This window comes from Oncorhynchus keta, chromosome 35 (genome assembly GCF_023373465.1).
Source record: "Oncorhynchus keta strain PuntledgeMale-10-30-2019 chromosome 35, Oket_V2, whole genome shotgun sequence".
Classification (NCBI taxonomy): domain Eukaryota; kingdom Metazoa; phylum Chordata; class Actinopteri; order Salmoniformes; family Salmonidae; genus Oncorhynchus; species Oncorhynchus keta.
In genome coordinates, this window is record NC_068455.1 from 28,070,230 (window position 1) to 28,092,862 (window position 22,633).

At 44.4% G+C, this 22,633-nt stretch overlaps 3 protein-coding genes across 8 annotated transcripts in view; 1 reads left to right on the top strand and 2 right to left on the bottom strand.

Annotated features, from left to right (window-relative positions):
• Positions 1–699, bottom strand: part of LOC118368238 (protein phosphatase 1A-like) — a 28,146-nt gene extending 27,447 nt beyond the window's left edge. For 3 of the 4 annotated variants that reach the window (XR_004822285.2, XM_035752178.2, XM_035752177.2), the window contains exon 1: positions 352–622. Coding sequence is in view for 2 of the 4 variants with exons in the window: in XM_035752178.2 (XP_035608071.1) it covers positions 352–468 (117 nt within the window). In the remaining 2 variants the exon portion in view is untranslated. Of the gene's footprint in view, positions 1–351 lie in introns of all 4 variants that reach the window. The other variant, XM_035752179.2, reaches the window with a different exon arrangement.
• dhrs7 (dehydrogenase/reductase (SDR family) member 7) lies at positions 539–7,888 on the top strand. Of its 3 annotated transcripts, none has more exons than XM_052496826.1 (7): positions 539–677; positions 1,874–2,026; positions 2,159–2,265; positions 4,619–4,858; positions 4,957–5,079; positions 5,352–5,567; positions 6,862–7,888. In XM_052496826.1, exons 1-7 carry the CDS (start codon positions 554–556, stop codon positions 6,907–6,909), a joined length of 1,011 nt encoding a protein of 336 aa, XP_052352786.1. In that variant the 5' UTR covers positions 539–553; the 3' UTR covers positions 6,910–7,888. The 3 variants fall into 3 exon arrangements, with proteins under 3 accessions (XP_052352786.1, XP_035608073.1, XP_035608074.1); XM_035752180.2 differs by lacking the exon at positions 539–677 and adding an exon at positions 1,044–1,292; XM_035752181.1 differs by lacking the exon at positions 539–677 and adding an exon at positions 1,591–1,742.
• A 99-nt stretch (positions 7,889–7,987) lies between these two features.
• On the bottom strand, positions 7,988–20,056 carry pcnx4 (pecanex 4). The gene is given in 21 exon segments (XM_052495665.1): positions 7,988–8,218; positions 8,433–8,490; positions 8,492–8,560; positions 8,562–8,609; positions 8,711–8,752; positions 8,754–8,971; positions 8,973–9,192; positions 9,194–9,486; positions 9,542–9,724; positions 9,795–9,851; positions 9,854–9,992; positions 13,720–13,861; positions 13,864–14,083; positions 14,237–14,283; positions 17,502–17,571; positions 17,657–17,684; positions 17,686–17,755; positions 17,859–18,081; positions 18,149–18,273; positions 18,276–18,877; positions 19,626–20,056. Coding segments are annotated over 20 exon segments (3,030 nt in total). The 5' UTR covers positions 18,823–18,877; positions 19,626–20,056.
• Positions 20,057–22,633: the final 2,577 nt, after the last annotated feature.

Sequence of the window (22,633 nt, forward strand, 5' to 3'; positions counted from 1 at the left end):
TTAACTAGTCATCGGCTTACTAAGTCAATGACCGAGCCAGGGCTAGTCACATTTCTAGAACAAGAAAAACTCACGAAATTACCAACAATGTTTTGAACAGCGTTTATTAGTTGGCTAACTAGCTAACTTATATCCTCCGGCGGCAATATGACAATTAAAATAAAACATTGCGTCGTTGTGGGCCTCGGCCCCAAGAACCTCAAGCGTTCACATAACGTTAACATTGACAGGCCTTCACTCCCTCACGGACTCATCGCGCTACCCCCAATGCTAGTGAGTATGGCTAATCGCAAATGTTAACGGACTAACTTAGTAGACAGTTTCTTACAGGCACAAACAAATGTGACTTACCAAAATCAGAAAGAGCTGTTTTGAAAGTGTAAAGACAAGCAGAAGTTGCGACAGAAACACCAACAAGATTGATAGTTTGTGGGTAACGTTATCTAGCACCTCTACCCCTCTGTACATTAATTTGTGCAAGTGCGGAACTCCCTGTTCTAAGTAAACCAGGGATACATTACTTTCTCATTTGGCGACGTAAAGTATATTTCAAATGTACCTCCTTTACAGCTTTAGGCCGGAGCTGTTGAGGCCAAATAGCGTCAAGCCGAAAGCCCCAGCCTCTTCACTTGACAGACAGCTTACAACAGGAATCGAAAAAGACCCGGATGTTGCAGGTTGCGTACTTGAAAGCATTACATCATTCCTGTGAGGCAGTCAGTGGTTGATATCCTCTAGCAGTGGTTGATATGCATGTCATATCAAAACAAAAACCCATACATGGATTAAACATTGTATGGGCAAATACAGAATTAACAGAAACAAAAATACATTTCGTATGGAAATAGCTGTGGCCAATCTTATTTTTCTCACGAATACATGTCTTTGTCACATTATCCTTTATCACTCTCTGTCTCTATTAAAGCGCCAAATATCAGCATGAACACTGTCTATTTATCCTGACATGTATTTCTAAATTCTAAATCTGTCTTTAATATCTTCTAATTGAGTAAACTGTAACCGGAAGTGTTTTCGTTTCTATTAATAGTCGCTTCCGGGTTATTTACGTTTTTATTACAGCGTTTTATTCTAACGCTGGAGAGCAGATAACTGTTGTTCTTGTACTGCGCTGCGACTTTCATAACATTTTCACACAAGCCAGAAGACTATGGATTTGGGCGTGACGTTACTCACAGGAATTGCACTTTGCTTGCTTGTACAGTTTGTGTGCTTCTTGTTTGCGGACGCTGACTTGACCTTACTATGGGCAACCTTGTTTGGGAGCAAGCCAGGTAACATACCTGTCCCTTAATGAACTTGTATTGACCAATAACTCAAGGCAGTCGTCACAATGTGGCAATGTACGAGGAGTCAATCTTTCAATACAGACTGTGTTACACGTTGCTCTCACTTGTATATCTACATTGTTTCAGTGCAGTTCCATGTTGAAGAATCCATCCAATGTAACACAAAGGTTGTTTTGATGACACGTTCTGTATTCTGAGCACCAAGCAGACTTTGACCTCTCAGGATCTCCTTTAGATTTGAACAGCAATATCCACACAATGTTGCAAAACAGCAATGAAATGGAACATCTGGAGATCCAGAGAGGTCCGACTACAGAATTTGTCATATAAACAAAATGTATCTTTGTATTACGTTGGTTGCTTGCCCTCAAGGGCCATTAGGGGGAAATTACAACAACGTGGAAGGACCTGTTCTATTATAGTTGGAGAAACCAGGTGATAGTGAATATGACCGCTACAACTGTATGGCACAATATGACTGTTCACCACCCTCCACAAACAAGGTTGTAGTACTGTTTCTCAGTATTTGCTGTGAAAAGTAACACAATCTGCTGCTTGTTTTCTAGATACCAAGTTGAAAGGGCTGGTGGTGTGGGTCACAGGAGCCTCCAGTGGCATAGGGGAGGAGCTGGCTTACCAACTAGCTGGATGTGGGTCTCGTCTGATTCTATCTGCTCGCCGTGTGGATCAGTTGGATAGGGTGAAACTTCACTGTTTGGGTGAGGATGATAGTTCTCTCGTCTAATGAAAACAGTATTCTCTCGCACACAGTCACAGTAGTAAGTGTGATTTTATACACCTAGCCCTTTCATTTGCAGACCAGTTAAATGAAAAATGTTTTCTTTCCCAAGAGCGCTCCAACTTGAAAGATAAGGATATTCTTGTTCTTCCACTTGATTTGCTGGAGAGAGCATCCCATGAGGCAAAAATGAAAACTGCTATCCAGCACTTTGGCAATGTAAGACCACTACACTTGATCATTTGTAATAATTCTCCCTTATCGCTCTTTATTTTATTGGGATTTTAAGTTAGTTCAATTTAATTCAGTGTCTGACCATTTCCAATTGATTAACCACTCAATAAAGATGGAAGAAGTAACCAGGCATTAGTCATGTCGGACAGGGGTTCCCAAACATTTTCACTCTGGGAGGGGGTGTATGTATGCAATGACTAACATGACAAGAGGAACTGATGATTCACTACTGAATTTTGAAATTGCACCTTGTGCGTTCAGTTTGAAGCTGGACTGAGTTCCTTGAATTTGTTTTTTCTATGTATGTGTGTATAGATGGATATATCTATCTATGTATGTGTGTGTGTGTGTGTGTGTGTGTGTGTGTGTGTGTATATATATATATATATCTCACACTACTGTTCAAAAGTTTGGGGTCACTTAGAAATGTCCTTGTTTTTGAAAGAAAAGCCATTTTTATGTCCATTAAAATAACATCAAATTTATCCAATAATCCAAGTTTATCATTTTAAAAGGCTAATTTAAAAGGCTAATTGATCATTAGAAAACCAGTTTGCAATTGTTTGCACAGCTGAAAACTGTTGTACTGATTAAAGAAGCAATAAAACTGGCGTTCTTTAGACTAGTTGAGTTACTATATCATCAGCATTTGTGGGTTCGATTACAGGCTCAAAATGGCCAGAAACAACAAAAAGAAAATCTGAAACTTGTCAGTCTATTCTTGTTCTGACAAATTAAGGCTATTCCATGTGAGAAATTGCCAAGAAACTGAAGATCTCACACAACGCTGTGAAATACTCCCTTCACAGAACAGCAAACTGGCTCTAACCAGAATATAAATAGTGGTAGGCCCCAGTGCACAACTAAGCAAGAGGACAAGTACATTAGTGTCTAGTTTGAGAAACAGATGCCTCACAAGTCCTCAACTGGCAGCTTCATTAAATAGTACCTGCAAAACACCAGTCTCAAGGTCAACAGTGAAGAGGCGACTCCGTGATGCTGGCCTTCTAGTGAGAGTTCTTCTGTCCAGTGTCTGTGTTGTTTTCTTTTGCCTATCTTAAGCTTTTCTTTTTATTGGCCAGTCTGAGATATGGCTTTTTCTTTGTAACTCTGCTTAGAAGGCTGGCTTCCCGGAGTCACCTCTACACTCTTGACGTTGAGACTGGTGTTTTGTGGGTCCTATTTAATGAAGCTGCCAGTTGAAGACTTGTGAGGTGTCTGTTCTCAAACTAGACACTCTAATTTCAAACCCTTCTTACTGCGTTTGATCTAATCAGTTGTGTTGTGACAAGGTTGGGGTGGTATACATTAGATAGCCCAAGTCCATATTTTGGCAAGAACAGCTCAAATAAGCAAAGAGAAACGACAGTCCATCATAACTTTAAGACATGAAGGTCAGTCAATCCGGAAAATCTCAAGAACTTTGAAAGTTTCTTCAAGTGCAGTCGCAAAAACCACTAAGCGCTATGATGAAACTGGCTCTCAAGAAGACCTCCAACAGGAAAGGAAGAGACACAGAATTACCTCTGCTGCAGAGGATACGTTCATTAGAGTTACCAGCCTCAGAAATGGCAGTTTAAATAAATGCTTAACACAGTTCAAGTAACAGACCCATCTCAACATCAACTTTTCAGAGGAGACTGCGTGAATCAGGCTTTTATGGTCAAATTGCTGCAAAGAAACCACTACTAAAGGACACCAATAATAAGAAGAGACTTGCTTGGGCCAAGAAACACAAGCAATGGACATTAGACCGGTGGAAACGCGTCCTTTGGTCTGATGAGTCCAAATTTGAGATTTTTGGTTCCAACTGCAGTGTCTTTGTGAGATGCAGAGTCGGTGAACGGAAGATCTCTGCATGTGTGGTTCCCACTGTGGCTTGACCCCCTGCTGACCCCCTCAGTTTGGGAATCACTGATGTAGGACATCATTTTTTCGCATTTACTTAATAGTCTAACCAGACTGGCCTTATTTATAAGACAATACATTAAATGTTTCTTGCTGTATATACCAATTCATTGTGCATTACAGCCTGATTTAATCAGACTAGCTTACTACCAACCAGCTCCCAAAGGCACATTATGCACATGAAAATGCAGTTCAAGGCTAAGTCCAATATTAGCGCTGTCTTATAAGACGTGTTCTCTTATTCTGAGACATGAGGTTGTTTCCACTTGGAATCTGTGTTTTGATTATACCTTTGGCAGAAATGTTCACAACCAAGTCTTGATTTTGTTACCAGTGTATCATGAATTCAATAAATTCCTTTGAAGAATAAGATAATTGGTGATACATGGCTTGCTTTGTTCCGGTCTCTCTCTGCACTATGCCCATTTAGATTGACATCCTGGTTAACAATGGTGGCCGCAGCCAGCGTTCTCTGTGCCTGGAGACCAGTGTGGATGTGTACCAGGCGCTGATGGAGCTCAACTTCCTGGGCACAGTGTCACTTACCAAGCAGGTGTTGCCCCACATGACGCAGCGAGGGTCGGGCAGTGTAGTTACTGTAAGCAGTGTGGTCGGCCTGGCTGGGGCACCTCTGGCAACCGGATACTCTGCCAGTAAACACGCTCTTCAGGTGAGATCAATCATGGGCCACCCTCTGCCCTTTTTTAGTTGTACAACATCTAGATTGATTAAAATCTTGAGATTTTAATCAATCTACTTTTTCCACAGGGCTTCTTCAATTCTCTTCGAACAGAGTTGACTGAATACCCAAGGATACTCATCAGCACAGTATGTCCAGGGCCTGTACAGTCACAGATAGTCCAGAATGCTTTCACAGAAGAAGTGGGAAAGGTGGGTTTTGCTTCCAAATTGTGAATATTTATTCACATTGAATTTCTTTATTTATTTTTTTTTCACATTATTGCTGAATTCATGCTTAATTTAACATCTTACGTTGCAATTGCATCACATTTAGTTATTGTCAAGATGTCACAACGCATTCATGGGAAAGCCATTGGTCTTTCAAATAATTGTCATTAAAGTATGATTTAACTTCCGTTGAACGGAACATTTTTGTACGAGTGTTGACATTAATTTCCTGTCTTATCCCCTCCATATCTAAGGCCATTCCCACTGCTGGGGACCAGCAACACAAGATGGTCACTAGTCGTTGTGTGCGTCTCATCCTGGTGGGTATAGCCAATGGCACCAAGGAGATGTGGATTGCCCAGCAGCCCTTTCTGCTGTTCTACTATGTGTGGCAGTATGCTCCCACCTGGGCCTGGTTCATCACTGATGTGCTGGGCAGGAAGAGGGTGCAGAACTTCAAGGCTGGCCTGGTTAGTATTGGTTTTCTGTAGGTCTCACAACATGATTTTGCTGAAGAATGTGTTTTCTGAGCTGCATACTATATATTGTTACAGTTTTGCCGATTAGAATGATCATAACTTAGAGCTCAGTGTATTCCATAGAGCAGTGTTTCCCAACTCCAGTACCCCCAACAGTACACACTTGTTGTAGCCCCGGACAAGCACACCTGATTCAACTTGTCAACGAATCAAGTCCTCAATGAGTTGAATCAGGTGAGTTTGTCTGGGGCTACATCAAAAATATGTACTGTTGGGTGTACACAAGGACGAGTTGGGTGAAACGCACTAGGCCAGGGATGGGCAACTCCAGTTCTCTGGGCTGGAGTGGTGTCACACTTTCCCTCCCATCCCTAGCAAACACAGCCGATTAAACTAATTGCATTCTAAACTGAAGATCATGATTATTGGAGTCGGGTGTGTTCGATGGGGATGGGGCAAAAGTGACACTAATCAGACCCTAGAGGACTGGAATTGCCCATCCCTGCACTAGGCATCGTTTATGCATGGCCTTGCTTTCACATTCTAAGGTTAACCTTGCCTTTCCAGGCCAGGAATAAGGGGGCACTAACCGTGTGAACAGTCAAATACTTGAGTAAAGCAGACTCTATTTAGAGCTGTCTCTTAACAGCTAGGGGGCTCAGCTGTTACTGACCTTGCTTCAGCCTGATAAAGAGAAGGGGCGGCCACACTGGCCAGGGTATAGCAGTGGGCATGACTGATTCCCAGTGGCAGTGACTGACTTCTACGTCTGGTGGCCTCTGCTGGACAGCTGAGGGCCACGCAGAAAGGTCATTTTCTGACTGACCAGACATTTGTGTCAGGATTTGAATGGACAATGTCGCCCAACCACGGTGGTTTAGTTGTGTGTAGGAATGTTCAAGATTTGGTCAATATATTTTTAAAAAAATGACAAAGGAGAGAAAATACAGACTGAGGAAAGGCAAAGGTAACTTAGTGAGTTTGCAGGTTTTCATTCTTCATCTGTCAATGAACAGTATTTGAAATCGAGACACCTAAAACAGACAATGAAGCAAGATCGGCCTCAGAACATAGGACATATATGGATAAAGTAGAATCGGTCGCCTTTCATTAAACTGAGATATGACCTATTCCCACATCATCCTGTTGACAAGTCCATGTTCTGATGCCTTAACTTCTTGAGTGACGGAGCGTCTCCCCAGAATGTAAAATGTTTATATTTTGCCTGTGATAGATTTTTTAACAGTCGAAAAAAACAACTTTAAAATTAAGCTTTGTTTTACAGGACGCAGACTCTGCGTACTTCACAAAGCCAAAGCCCAAGTCTTCCTGAAAGGCATTCCAAATGCTTGAGCTCCACCTTGAAATGGGTGAACTTGAACCTGGAAGCAATTGTCTCATTTTTGGCTGTCCTAAAACATTTTCCTTTCAGCTCTCTTCACAAAGCAGAAGAATAGGGATGCGGGTGGAAATAGAGACATTGAAGATTTTTCTCTAGCCTATGAAATTAGGATGTGTCCAGGCTGACTCAGTTGATGGGGAAAAAAGTATTTCAGAATAAGGAGGAACATTAAATTGATTGTTAAATTGATTGATAGGTGGAGTATAATTAATGTACTCCCCACAGATCTGTGATGAATGTCTATAGCACTGACCAATCTCCAGTAAACAATAGCCTATCAGGTTTCTTTGAAAACGTTAAGTGTTTATACAATTACACACCAGAATGTACAAGAGAACATTAGTTAGTCTTAAAAACAAGAACTGTAAACAAAATTATAGCAAAATGAAGACCACCCGAACGGCACATCCTTGTATTTAACACTGAATAATAATTTTAAAAAGCAACATTTTTGTCCCATTTTGCCTTTGGGAGCATTACATAACAGTATTTGAGGGAAAACAATTACTAAATAAGTTTATCATGACATTGGCACTGTGTTGGCTGTCCACGATTAAATTTAATTTACACATGATACAATTGTTTTTTCCAGAATGATAAATGTATTCTGAATATGTTTTCTCCAGAAAGCTGATATTTTGTTGTTTGAACTAGTACCACACCTTTGGTAATGTCGCTCCTGCATGAATGAAACCATTTGTTTTAATCTGCCTTCCAGGTACTTTCCTAAGATACCCTTGTGCAGGGGTAGGCGACTAGATTCACTTGTAAACTGCAAATTGACCACAACTAAGCCCAAAAAATGCAAAAAAGGATTTCATACATTGAGACATGAGCACCTGTTTTTATTTGTCGAATTTTTAATGATCATATTTATTTTCACAAAATAAAATTCCCCAAATACATTGAATCTTGTATTTTACAAAACTTTTTGGGGCCAAAAATTAATTGCGGGCCAGTATTGGCTCACATATACAGGTCACAACATTGGGCTTACCCAGTGACAAAGTTAGGCAAACACGAGGCAGGGTGGGTATAGGGAAGTCAGTGAAGATGGCGTATCCCAACAAGGGGTTGAGGTTAGAAGCAGGGGAGGTGCAAGGGGACAGAGGGGGGGCTGGTTGCTGTATTGCTCATCATCGTTGGTGGCGTAGAGCAGGTCCCAGGATAGGTTAGCCCACTGGCCACGCACCACCACCTCATTCGGACGGCCTACCTGAACCAGCCCTGTGTAAGTGCTCTGTGGAGACAGACCGGCAGGTAGAGGTTACTTACTGTACTGACCACTAGCTCAGTTTAAAATACACACACCCCAAAGATAACACCACACAAAACACTATATAAACAAACAATTTTTAAGCAATGTTAATAGTTCATCAGTTGTTTGTTGGGTTACTTAAGTGAGAACCCTGTGAGTTAGTAAGGTAACAGAAACACAGGTGTAGCGTGGTTACCAGGGTGAGGTCATGGCCCGGTGAGAAGAGGGTTTCTCCTGTAGGACAGTCCTGCCAGCCTCTCAGCCACCAGGACGATGTACCAGTCCCTCTCATACTCCTCCAGTGTGCTGAACAGCTCCTCAAGACTCTATTGGCCCCAGACTCACCTGATCAAACAGCTGCTTGAAACTGTACCTGCAGGTAAATAGATCAATTACAGGTAAAAGCTTTGGATAGCAACATTTAATATGTGTAACACACATCCAGTATATATGTTTTTGATTCCATATGTTGACCTGAAAGCCTTAAGTGCAAGCTGGTCAAGTTCTTTGTTTTCAGAGTCACTCCAGCCCCTCTGTCCAAGGCTCGTCCCCACAGTAGACCCTGTAGACATAGCTGGGGCTGGTAAAGGCAGACTCTGTCCCCAGGGAGATGAGGCATGACCGGTCCCTCAGCTCCTCATCCTCCTTCAGGGCTTTGGCCACATCTTCCAAAGCCTTGTCCTGAATGGACAGCGCCAACTGCCCCAGAGTGAACCGAAACCACTCGGGGAACAAAAGCATAGGGCTGCTGCAACCGGGATGATAAGGGGGATGTCCTCCACCCAGGGGGCAGACTGAACAGCTCAGTGTGGGGGCAGCTAAAGTTTGCATGGGCCAAGATGCCGGAGGACTCTGTGGGGGGTACTTCAGGGTTCCTGCCCTTGTCCACAGCCGGGAGACCCAGAGCCTGGAGGGACGAGAGGGCCATGTTTTCAAACCTACTGCCCATCTCCACAGCCTGGCAGTGAGGGGCTGGTGTAGAGCACTGTGTCCCCCAGCTGGGCCTCTGTACTTACCAGCACCACCGTCCTCCTGGATGGCTGAGCCCCAAACAGGACATCCTCATCTGACCAGTCACCGGAGGTCGTCAAACTGGAGCTGTCCCGTCTAAACTTGAGAGAGGAGACGGACTCCACCATAACAGCCTCTGAAGGCTGGGTGACAGTTGACTGGCCGAGATGGGAGGGCTGGAACTTACTTTCCTTTCCCGGTGTCCCCAGTAAAAGTCTTATGTCTCTGGACAGAGTTCCTCAGCAGCAGCTACACCAGGGCCTTCAGGAAGTCATCCTGGACTTCCTCAGGTCATGCGAGCACATTTCGGGCATCAGAGTAGACGTGGACAGGCAGGGCAGCACATGGGGTGAGGGCGTTACCCAAGTGCAGGTTTAACCCCTGGTTGAGACCAAGCCGCTCAAAGGCCCCCTCAAACACCTCATCCACCCCCCGAGCCTCCACTGTATGGCACGACGTGTCCTGCAGCTCCAGACCCTGAAACAAAATGGTCAAATGAGTTCACCACAAATGAGCGATTCAAACACAACCATTAATGAACCAGTACCTTGATGTTGACCGTGCAGTAGCCATATCTTCTCTCCAAGATCATGATCCAAACCATGCAGTGTCCTGGAAGCAACCCAGGAAGTGGAAGCCAGGAGCCAGAGAACCTTCAAAGGGAAGGAAAAAAATCAAATGTAGGCCTATCAGCTTCTTCATACACTTATCCACAGCTAAGATTTCGAGTAAGGCTGATTCCATTATGCATCATGTCCCTATTCATAGCATATTCTCATCGCAACCTTTGAGTGGTGTTATACTTGGTCACAGTCATCCCAGTGGTAAATTATTATTATAGGACATGCAGTCAAGAGATGCTATCCTCTGGGGGCTGAAGATGAGAAAGCTTGGAGTATATACATAGATAAGTTCCCCCTGGTCACAGAACCCTTTCATTTTGCATCAGTGAGTCTTTTCGGCTGTGGATAACTTGGCTGTCGGATTAATTTACCATTTCAGTTGTAGAGGAAGGTCATGATACAGTTTAAACTGGCTGACTGCACAGATCTAAATAGTGAATTCCTCGGCTTTCCATTAGTCTCTAAATATTCAATTTGTACGAGGGGGCATTTCATTTTTGGTCGACAGAGGGGAGAGCGGACAGACATTTTTAGAGAAGTTGTAGTGGCAGAGCGATGGTTGCTTTCGTTTAAGTTTGACTAGTGTTCAAGGATAATGTAATATCCTAAAGCGGCGTTTCGGAATAGTCACCGACGCTGCCTCGCGATGGGAAATGACACGCTGTGCGTTCTCCGCTCCCGCTCAATGCTCACTGATGCACAGCCGCCAATGTCACAGAGGGGGCAAAGGGAGAGAAAAAAGAACACTACACTACAAACTCTCCTCGTTCTACTGGGTATAGCATGCCCAACAAGCGCTTAGCCTAAATTAAACATCACAGCTCAGGCACCCCCAGTTAGCCAAGAAAACACAATTGAGTGATGACATTACTATAGCAATTTCTGTTTCTGTTTTGAGTAGTCAATAAATAATTAAGCTTGTACTTGCTCAGTTTCTTCCTTGCCCCCCTCCTGACAGCAAATAGAGCACTGAACACATTTTTTGGAAGAAGCTCTGTCTGGCTTTAGAGTATTATGAGGTTAATGGTGTTGAAACATTTCGATGTAATGAATACAGATCAGAACGATTTTATTCGGGTCACTTCTCGGGAATGACAACTTGATCCTGCAAGCTTACATTACTGCCGGTGTCTCTACTGAGCAACTCACAACAACATTCCTCTTAATATGAAACCATAAGAGGCTCCCCCCGCCCGGCTCTTTCATCTGCATACATTCACTGCTCGACCAATCTAAAAGTTCACTGTCACTGCGATTGAGTCAACATACACAGTAAGTAATAAAACAACCATGAGGTCACGGAGCTGGAACACTAAGTGCACTATGGTGTTCTGTTCTAACTGCTTGTGGTTGGAAAATTAATGGCTTCTCCCAACAATAGGGGTTAAAGATTAAACTGAAAACATATGCCCAACACCTAATGCAGTATGTAATGTATACTGTAAAGTGTGGGTAAATAAGGAAGTCTGACAACGTTACTGCCGGTGTAAATGTAATGTTTGTTTACCTTACCATTATCATTTCATACATTGTACATAAGTTAAAGTCATGTCTGGAAAAACAGTTATCAAAGTACTTTCACTTCACCCAGTACCTGGAGTCGCAAGTCAAATAAAAAGTAACAAGCCTCCCGGGTTTGAAGTACAATCCCCACACAATACCCCATAATGACAAAGCAAAAACAGGTTTATATTTTTTTGCAAATATTTTTTAAACATCACATTTACATAAGTATTCAGACCCTTTACTCAGTACATTGCCAAAATGTGCCTTTTGGCAGTGATTACAGCCTTGAGTCCTTGGGTATGACTACAAGCTTGGCACACCTGTATTCGGGGAGTTTCTCCCATTCTTCTCTGCAGATCCTCTCAAGCTCTGTCAGGTTGGATGGGAAGTGTTGCTGCAAAGCTATTTTCAGATCCCTCCAGAGATTTTCGATCGGGTTCAAGTCCGGGCTCTTGCTGGGCTACTCAAGGACATTCAGACACTTGTCCTGAAGCCTGCATTGTCTTGGATTTATGCTTGGGGTCGTTGTCCTGTTGGAAGGTGAACCTTCGCCCTAGTCGGAGGTCCTGAGTGCTCTGGAGCAGGTTTTCATCAAGGATCTCTGGCCTTTGCTCCATTCATCTTTCTCTTGATCCTGACTAGTCTCCCAGTCCTTGCTGCTGAAAAACATCCCCACAGCATGATGCTGCCACCACCATGCTTCACCGTAGGGATGTGATTGCCCAGGTGTTGAGCGTTGCCTGGTTTCCTCCAGACGTGATGCTTGGCTTTCAGGCCAAAGAGTTCGATCTTGGTTTCATCAGACCAGAGAAATAATCTTGTTTCATGGTCAGAGTCCTTTTAGGTGCCTATTGGCAAACTCCAAGCTGGCTGTAATGTGCCTTTTACTGAGCAGTGGCTTCCGTCTGGCCACTCTACCATAAAGAACTGATTGGTGGAGTGCTGCAGAGATGGTTGTCCTTCTGGTTGATTCCACCCCATCTCCACAGAATAACTATGGAGCTCTGTCAGAGTAACCATCGGGTTCTTAGTCACCTCCCTGACCAAGGCCCTACTCCACCGATTGCTCAGTTTGGCCAGGAGGCCAGCTCTAGGAAGCATCTTGGTGGTTCCAAACTTCTTCCATTTAAAAATGGAGGCCACTGTGTTCTTGGGGACCTTCAATGCTACAGACATTTTTTGGTACCCTTCCCCAGGCAGGTGTGTGCCTTTCCAAATCATGTCCAATCAATTTAATTTACCACAGGTGGACTCCAATAAAGTTGTAAAAACATCAAGGATGATCAATAGAAACAGGATGCACCTGAGCTCAATTGAGTCATAGCAAAGGGTATGAATACTTTTAAAATTAAAAAACATACCTTATTTACATTAAATATACAAGCATGTCTTAACCTGTTTTTTCTTTGTCATTATGGGTTATTGTGTGTGGGGGGAGTATTTAATTCATTTTAGAATAAGGCTGTAACAAAGTTAAGGGTTCTAAATACTTTCCGAATGCACTGTAAATGTGTCTGTGTGCAGAGAATCAGAGCAGGTGGTCAGTCCAGTTCAAGTGTTCAGCAGTCTGATGGTTTTTAGATAAACGGTCTCTGAGCTTGTCTCTAAGGGGCGGGCCATTACCATGGTAACGGTGGGATTCTCTGACAGATTCTCCTTTGCTAGTACCAATTGAGCAAGCTCAAACAAACATTGAACAACCTAGCGTGTGAACAAAACAATGTAAATAGCCAAGAAACACAAGGACAAAGTCACACTTCAGTAGACTTTTTGGTAAATTCGACCAAATTCTATAGTTGTGCGCTTCTAAAAATGTATATTTCAGTGCGCACAGCGTCCCAGGCACTGTTGCTGCGCGCAAGTTGGGATATATGGGACTCTACATAGGTTTTTGTATAGAAATAAATCATTCTTATTTCTATGGTTCTTTGTGTGATTAGCTACCAGCTATGAAACAAAATTGCATAAAGACATTAAATAGCTACGGATGGATTTTTTGTCGTTGCTATAAATCACAACTCGCACATGCTCATACTTAAGCTTACTTTTTCAGTTCGTACGCATCTACTTATTGGCGCATATGCAAGTATAATGGTCACATCGTAGAGCCCTGAAATTCATTCAAAGCATCATGCTCTCCCCTTCCTCTTTGTAAATAAATTTGACTACAACCAACCAAACCTCAGCGCACACACAGCACACTGTCATGCCAGCATTGTTTCCCTGTCACTGGCTGTCGGCTGTTTAGCCAACAGCCAGTGCTAGTGGAAAACACTGTTCACCAATGAATGGAAGAAAATGCAAATAAGAAACAGGGGAAAATAACTAAAGAGTGACACCCACAAACGAAGTGATCCCCTGGTGAAGGTACTCCTCAGAGCAAATGCCAGGCTCCCACTCATCTGCTGGTAGTAGATGGAGTCTGGACAGAGGCAGGCGGTGCCCACGGGCCCAACCAAACTATGCTGAGGCCTAGGGAAGCCCAAAGGAAGATGGGCAGGGTGAAGAGGGGCAGCAGAGGAGCAGAGATCATGGCAAACAGGAACACCACAGAGAGCAGCAGAGGACACAGGGAAGCGTTCGGGGCCAGGAGGGTCCCGGCCGACTGAAGCCGCTGTTTCTTCTAAGTCCAGGAGGTCACCAGCAGGGTCAGGGCAAACTTAAGCTTGGACAGGAACTGGAGCAGCCTATCACTCAGCAGGCCCACCTGGGTTGACAAATGAAAGACAAAAACTTTGTGCATTTCTGGTTTTGGGCGATACTAAAGATTTAACCAGGACTTAAATTTCAAAGTTCAACTTTAAATATTTTTCTGGAAAAAGACCATGCCTATGTCATGAATGCTGAAATGTGTTGTTACCAGAAGGAGCTGGACCCCTATGCCCATACTGTCCCACCCAGGCAGTCTGACTACGAAAAAGAGGGAAACGCGGCGGTGTTCTGGTCAGACTCCGAAAAAGGGCACATCGCGCACCACTTCCCAGTATTCTTCTTGCCAATGTCCAGTCTCTCGACAACAAGGTTGATGAAATCCGAGCAAGGGTGGCATTCCAGAGGGACATCAGAGACTGTAACGTTCTTTGCTTTACGGAAACATGGCTTACTGGGAAGACGCTATCCAGGGCGGTACAGCCAACGGGTTTCTCCACGCATCGCGCGGACAGAAACAAACATCTCTCTGGTAAGAAGAGTGGCGGGGGCGTATGCCTCATGACTAACGGGACATGGTGTGATGAAGGAAACATACAGGAACTCAAATCCTTCTGTTCACCTGATTTAGAATTCCTCACAATCAAATGTAGACCGCATTATCTTCCAAGAGAATTCTCTTCGATTATAATCACAGCCGTATATATCCCCCCAAGCAGACACATCGATGGCTCTGAACGAACTTTATTTAACTCTTTGCAAACTGGAAACCATTTATCCGGAGGCTGCATTCATTGTAGCTGGGGATTTTAACAAAGCCAATCTGAAAACAAGACTCCCTAAATTTTATCAGCATATCGATTGCGCAACCAGGGGTGGTAAAACCTTGGATCATTGTTACTCTAACTTCCGCGACGCATATAAGGCCCTGCCCCGCCCCCTTCGGAAAAGCTGACCACGACTCCATTTTGCTGATCCCTGCCTACAGGCAGAAATTAAAACAAGAGGCTCCCACGCTGAGGTCTGTCCAACGCTGGTCAGACCAAGCTGACTCTACACTCCAAGACTGCTTCCATCACGTGGACTGGGACATGTTTCGTATTGCGTCAGATGGGAATATTGACGAATACGCTGATTCGGTGTGCGAGTTCATTAGAACGTGCGTCGAAGATGTCGTTCCCATAGCAACGATAAAAACATTCCCTAACCAGAAACCGTGGATTGATGGCAGCATTCGCGTGAAACTGAAAGCGCGAACCACTGCTTTTAATCAGGGCAAGGTGTCTGGCAACATGACTGAATACAAACAGTGCAGCTATTCCCTCCGCAAGGCTATTAAACAAGCTAAGCGTCAGTACAGAGACAAAGTGGAATCTCAATTCAACGGCTCAGACACAAGAGGCATGTGGCAGGGTCTACAGTCAATCACGGACTACAAGATGAAATCCAGCCCAGTCACGGACCAGGATGTCTTGCTCCCAGGCAGACTAAATAACTTTTTTGCCCGCTTTGAGGACAATACAGTGCCACTGACACGGCCTGCAACGGAAACATGCGGTCTCTCCTTCACTGCAGCCGAGGTGAGTAAGACATTTAAACGTGTTAACCCTCGCAAGGCTGCAGGCCCAGACGGCATCCCCAGCCGCGCCCTCAGAGCATGCGCAGACCAGCTGGCCGGTGTGTTTACGGACATATTCAATCAATCCCTATACCAGTCTGCTGTTCCCACATGCTTCAAGAGGGCCACCATTGTTCCTGTTCCCAAGAAAGCTAAGGTAACTGAGCTAAACGACTACCGCCCCGTAGCACTCACTTCCGTCATCATGAAGTGCTTTGAGAGACTAGTCAAGGACCATATCACCTCCACCCTACCTGACACCCTAGACCCACTCCAATTTGCTTACCGCCCAAATAGGTCCACAGACGATGCAATCTCAACCACACTGCACACTGCCCTAACCCACCTGGACAAGAGGAATACCTATGTGAGAATGCTGTTCATCGACTACAGCTCGGCATTCAACACCATAGTACCCTCCAAGCTCGTCATCAAGCTCGAGACCCTGGGTCTCGACCCCGCCCTGTGCAACTGGGTACTGGACTTCCTGACGGGCCGCCCCCAGGTGGTGAGGGTAGGCAACAACATCTCCTCCCCGCTGATCCTCAACACGGGGCCCCACAAGGGTGCGTTCTGAGCCCTCTCCTGTACTCCCTGTTCACCCACGACTGCGTGGCCACGCACGCTCCAACTCAATCATCAAGTTTGCGGACGACACAACAGTGGTAGGCTTGATTACCAACAACGACGAGACGGCCTACAGGGAGGAGGTGAGGGCCCTCGGAGTGTGGTGTCAGGAAAATAACCTCACACTCAACGTCAACAAAACTAAGGAGATGATTGTGGACTTCAGGAAACAGCAGAGGGAACACCCCCTATCCACATCGATGGAACAGTAGTGGAGAGGGTAGCTAGTTTTAAGTTCCTCGGCATACACATCACAGACAAACTGAATTGGTCCACTCACACTGACAGCGTCGTGAAGAAGGCGCAGCAGCGCCTATTCAACCTCAGGAGGCTGAAGAAATTCGGCTTGTCACCAAAAGCACTCACAAACTTCTACAGATGCACAATCGAGAGCATCCTGGCGGGCTGTATCACCGCCTGGTACGGCAACTGCTCCGCCCTCAACCGTAAGGCTCTCCAGAGGGTAGTGAGGACTGCACAACGCATCACCGGGGCAAACTACCTGCCCTCCAGGACACCTACACCACCCGTTGTTACAGGAAGGCCATAAAGATCATCAAGGACATCAACCACCCGAACCACTGCCTGTTCACCCCGCTATCATCCAGAAGGCGAGGTCAGTACAGGTGCATCAAAGCTGGGACCGAGAGACTGAAAAACAGCTTCTATCTCAAGGCCATCAGACTGTTAAACAGCCACCACTAACAGTGTGAGTGGCTGCTGCCAACACACTGTCATTGACACTGACCCAACTCCAGCCATTTTAATAATGGGAATTGATGGGAATTATGTAAATATATCACTAGCCACTTTAAACAATGCTACCTTATATAATGTTACTTACCCTACATTATTCATCTCATATGCATATGTATATACTGTACTCTACATCATCGACTGCATCCTTATGTAACACATGTATCACTAGCCACTTTAACTATGCCACTTTGTTTACTTTGTCTACACACTCATCTCATATGTATATACTGTACTCGATACCATCTACTGTATGCTGCTCTGTACCATCACTCATTCATATATCCTTATGTACATATTCCTTATCCCCTTACACTGTGTATAAGACAGTAGTTTTGGAATTGTTAGTTAGATTACTTGTTGGTTATCACTGCATTGTCGGAACTAGAAGCACAAGCATTTCGCTACACTCGCATTTAACATCTGCTAACCATGTGTATGTGACAAATAAAATTTGATTTGATTTGATTTGATTTGGTTTCCCCTGCAGCCAGCCTCACTGACACCACCATCTAAAACAGGGCATCCTCAAAGCTCTGCCACACCTGCACAACACAGAGAGAGAGAGACACTCTGGTTGATTGATATACAGTACATGCTTACGTTATACATAAAATAATCCATGTGTACCATTCTGAAGGCCCGGGTGAATCCCACACAGAGAGGCTGTGTGGAGTTGCTGAACAGAGCCATCCAGCATCAGCAAAGCAATCATTGCAAAGGGAGACACTGCAATGTAAAACACAGTCACTGTTAAATATAATGCATTAAGATGCATGAATAGTATGTTTCAGTAATGACAAAGCAATACTATATTGCAAGGTGAGCTCACTCAGATTGAGCAGCACCCTCCTGATGGCCCCAGCCACAGGGAGACCCCTTCTGCGCTGCTTGAACACCCGGACATTGGCCATTCCTCCTGGGTACAGTGGGCTGAGGAATACTCCTCCAAAAACATAGGCTCCCTGGATCTCTCCGAGAGCCCAGCAGACAATGAAGAGGATGAGGTAGCTGACAGCAGCTTGAGGTCCCCTGGCCAGGTTCTGTAAGCAATCCTATCAAAATATCCATAAGTTTCAAAACAGTCATTAAGACCAATTTGGTTATTTCTTACCTATCAGCAAGGTCCACAGCTATGACAGTTCATATGTAGAGTGGTCGGATGAGTGGGATGATCTCATAGGTGTCCTGCGCCTGGAATGTGGCCATCTTTGCGTCCGTGTTGATGATAAGGGAGTACTCTGCCGTACAGTCACCCAGCTCAGGACAAAGACCACCAAGGCTACACCCACACTGCCGTAGAGTGTAGTTAACCTGCCCAGGAGCACATACCATTATCCCAGGCCACAGAGGGTCCCCGCCAGCATGGTGTGGAGCACCACATTCAGCCCAAACCTCTTCCCTGGGGCGATGAACCTCACTGTCTCTGGGCCTACACAGTTGGTGAACTCCACCTCCTCATCAGCCAGGATGTTGGGCACTCCCAACCTCTCCACCGTGCCATTCCTGCGGGCTGCATACAGTGCCAGGGCCTGGACACCCACTGCTGCCCCAATCATGAGCATAGCAGACAGCACAGCAGCGTGGAGCTCCTCCTGCAGCTGGCACAGCAGCGTGCCAATGCCACCCAACAGCCATGGTGTCAAGAACAAGACCGCCTGGTTGACATAGATATAAGGCGGGGCGCAGTAGCCCAACTTCAAGCACGGACCCCCCAGCAACATCTGAGGGAAACGCTTCCAGAACTCCTGCTTGTATTCATTGAGCAAGGGCACATCTGGCCCCATCCTGACCATGCCCTAGGGTGGTGCAGGTCAACTTTCTGGGGCTGCAGTTAGCATCCGTGTCATCCTATAGGACAAGATCAAAGAGGCAGCTTGAGTCATATGTCTGCCACAAAAGGAATGCTGCTTGCAGGATATATAATTTTTTTTAATTATAGAAACTCCCTCGAAAACCTACCTAACATCAGTAATGTATAATTGTCAACAGGTTTGCTAGGTATGTTTTCAACTGCTGTCAAAGAGCTGGCTGCGTCAGTCACCCACGCACGGATGACTAAATTCGTAGTCAGGTCAATAACATTGCAAAGCTACACTAGTACATGTTGTATAAACTGACCTTGACTAAAACATGTAAACAGTAATGGCTAGCTAACGTTATCGCAACAAGGTTGCAAAGAAAACATAAATACAAGCTAGCAGCATAACATACGCTAGCTGCATTCATATATATATGGGATGGCTAGCTAGCTACTGAGGCGATTGTCAGAAATAGCGTTTGAGAAAAAAATGATTAGCTAGCTACATTAAATTTAGCTATCTAGCTAACATTAACTAGCTAAATCACCTATTGTACCGTTGAATGGAGAGATAGGATATCCTTTAAATTAAGCGGCTGTCTTATTAATTTTCGACAGTAAGTATAGCAATATGTTTAGATACAAAAATGCTGTCTTAAATGTGCCGTTCCCAGTGAGCAACGATAGCTAGCTAACATTTGAGGCTAGAAAATGATCACAACAATAAGTGAGGGCGTGCGCTCCAATTAGGTTCGGCAATGTTTGCACTTTGTGACAAAACAGTCAAACTCAGCCTACCCATCAATTTCCACCCCGCTCTTCTTCTTCTTCTTCTTCTTCTTCTTCTTAGTAGTCTTCTTCTTCTTCGTGGTTTAACGGCGTTTGGCATCCAATAAATGTTGCATTACCGCCACCAACTAGACTGGGGTATAAATCTCTTATACCTTGAGTGGTAAAAGGGGGTGAAAAAATCAAATAATGTGTAATCTAACCCTATTCCAATATTTAAACCCATCTAGTCCTAGCTCAGGCTAACAGCCTGGAAGGATGGGACACCACCACTCAACTGTAACTCTTTTGAAGTCAAATCTCATACACCCAAATACTTCCCCGCAGCTGCCACCACAAGCTCTATTTTTTTGCGGTACAGTTGATAACCATTGCTAAGTATGCTACAAAGCCAATCTTACTGAAGCATATATCACTCGTTGGCCTATCCCTCTGTACTGGCACAGATCTACCACTCACACAACTCCTTTCAGAATCCCTCCCCATTGACCCATCTTCCGCTACTTTCTTCACTGCCTCAGCATATGGACACCCTCTCCATTACTCCAACCCTGGTACACTCAACCTGCCTCTCTCGCACCAGACACTTCTGATCCCCATGGGGATCATGCCCATGGGCACTCCTACAATTAACACATACTGCTTCTTTCCCCAATACTTCACATTCTTTTCTCTTGTGACCTTCTGCTCACCCCACTCACCAGATGGGACTATCTAAAAACATTTCTATACAGCTATTATCGAAAGTGACTTTTTTGTAGCAAGTTAGGAGAATTTAGGCAGCAGGAGAATTAGGTTAAGATTATGAAAAGGGTTCGTTTTTAAAGAATGCTTTCTTAACCTGCTGCGAAAATCACTTTGGGCGAAGTATCATGTTTTTGGGGAGTCCCCTCACCAGACAGACCAAAAGACAGACAGAGAGACACACGCCCAAACACACACATCCTCATGTTTGCATTGAACTGCTCTTTTCTTATCACGGATAGCTACAGTTGAAGTCGGAAGTTTACATACACTTAGGTTGGAGTCATTAAAACCCGTTTTTCAACGACTCCACACATTTCTTGTTAACAAACTATAGTTTTGGCAAGTCGGTTAGGACATCTACTTTGTGCATGACACAAGTAATTTTTCCAACAGTTGTTTACAGACATATTATTTCACTTATAATTCACTGTATCACAATTCCATTGAGTCAGAAGTTTAAAGCTTGGTCGCAGAAGTTTACGTTGACTGCCTTTAAACAGCTTGGAAAATTCCAGAAAATGATGTCATGGCTTTAGAAGATTCTGATAGGCTAATTGACATAATTTGAGTCAATTGGAGGTGTACCTGTGGATGTATTTCAAGGCCGACCTTAAAACTCAGTGTATCTTTGCTTGACATCATGGGTAAATCAAAAGAAATCAGCCAAGACCTCAGAAAAAAAACTGTAGACCTCCACAAGTCTGGTTCATCCTTGGGAGCAATTTCCAAATGCCTGAAGGTACCACATTCATCTGTACAAACAATAGTACCCAAGTATAAACACCATGGGATCAAGCAGCCGTCATACCGCTCAGGAAGAGACCCGTTCTGTTTCCTAGAGATAAACGTACTTTGGTGCGAAAAGTGCAAATCAATCCCAGAACAACGTCAAAGGAAGGACCTTGTGAAGATGCTGGAGGAAACGGGTACAAAAGTATCAAAATCCACAGTAAAACAAGTCCTATATCGACATAACCTGAAAGGCCGCTCAGCAAGGAAGAAGCCACTGCTCCAAAACCGCCATAAAAAAAGCCAGACGACAGTTTGCAACTGCATATGGGGACAAAGATCGTACTTTTTGGAGAAATCTCCTCTGGTCTGATGAAACTGTTTGGCCATAATGCCCATCGTTATGTTTGGAGGAAAAAGGGGGAGGCTTGTGTTGCCGATGTGAAATGGCTAGCTAGTTAGCGGTGGTGCGCGCTAGTGGCGTTTCCATCTGTGACGTTACTTGCTCTGAGACCTTGAAGTAGTGGTTCCCCTTGCTCTGTAAGGGCCGCGGCTTTTGTGGAACGATGGGTAGCGATGCTTAGAGTGTGACTGTTGACGTGTGCAGAGCGTCCCTGGTTCGCGCCCAGGTCGAGGCGAGGGGACGGAAGTAAAGTCTATACTGTTACACTTGCAAGCCAAAGAACACCATCCCAACCGTGAAGTACGAGGGTGGCAGCATCATGTTGTGGGGGTGCTTTCCTGCAGGAGGGTCTGGTGCGCTTCACAAAATAGATGGCGTCATGATGGAGGAAAATTATATGGATATATTGAAGCAACATCTCAAGACATCAGTCAAGAAGTTAAAGTTAAAGCTTGGTCGCAAATGGGTCTTCCAAATGGACAATGACCCCAAGCATGCTTCCAAAGTTGTGGCAAAATGGCTTAATAAGGACAACAAAGGTATTGGAGTGGCCATCACAAAGCCCTGACCTCAGTCCCATGTCAAATGTGTGGGCAGAACTGAAAAAGCGGGTGTGAGGAGGCCTACAAACCTGACTCAGTTACACTAGCTCTGTCAGGAGGAATGGGCCAAAATTCACCCAACTTACTGTGGGAAACTTGTAGAAGGCTACCCGAAACGTTTGACCCAAGTTAAACAATTGAAAGGCAATGCTACCAAATACTAATTGAGTGTATGTAAACTTCTGACCCACTGGGAATGTGATTTGTAAGTCGCTCTGGATAAGAGCGTCTGCTAAATGACTTAAATGTAAATGTAAATGTGATGAAAAAAATAAAAGCTGAAATAAATCATTCTCGCTACTATTATTCTGAAATTTCACATTCTTAAAATAAATTGGTGATCCTAACTGACCTAAGACAGGGAATTGTTACGTGAATTAAATGTCAGGAATTGTGAAAAACTGAGTTTAAATGTATTTGGCTAAGGTGTATGTAAACTTTAACTGTAAGTATTATAATGGGCGACCAATTGTGAAAGGATTTCCATTCCCAGTACTGTATACAAAGAGGGACCTTAATTCACTGGTGTCAAGATC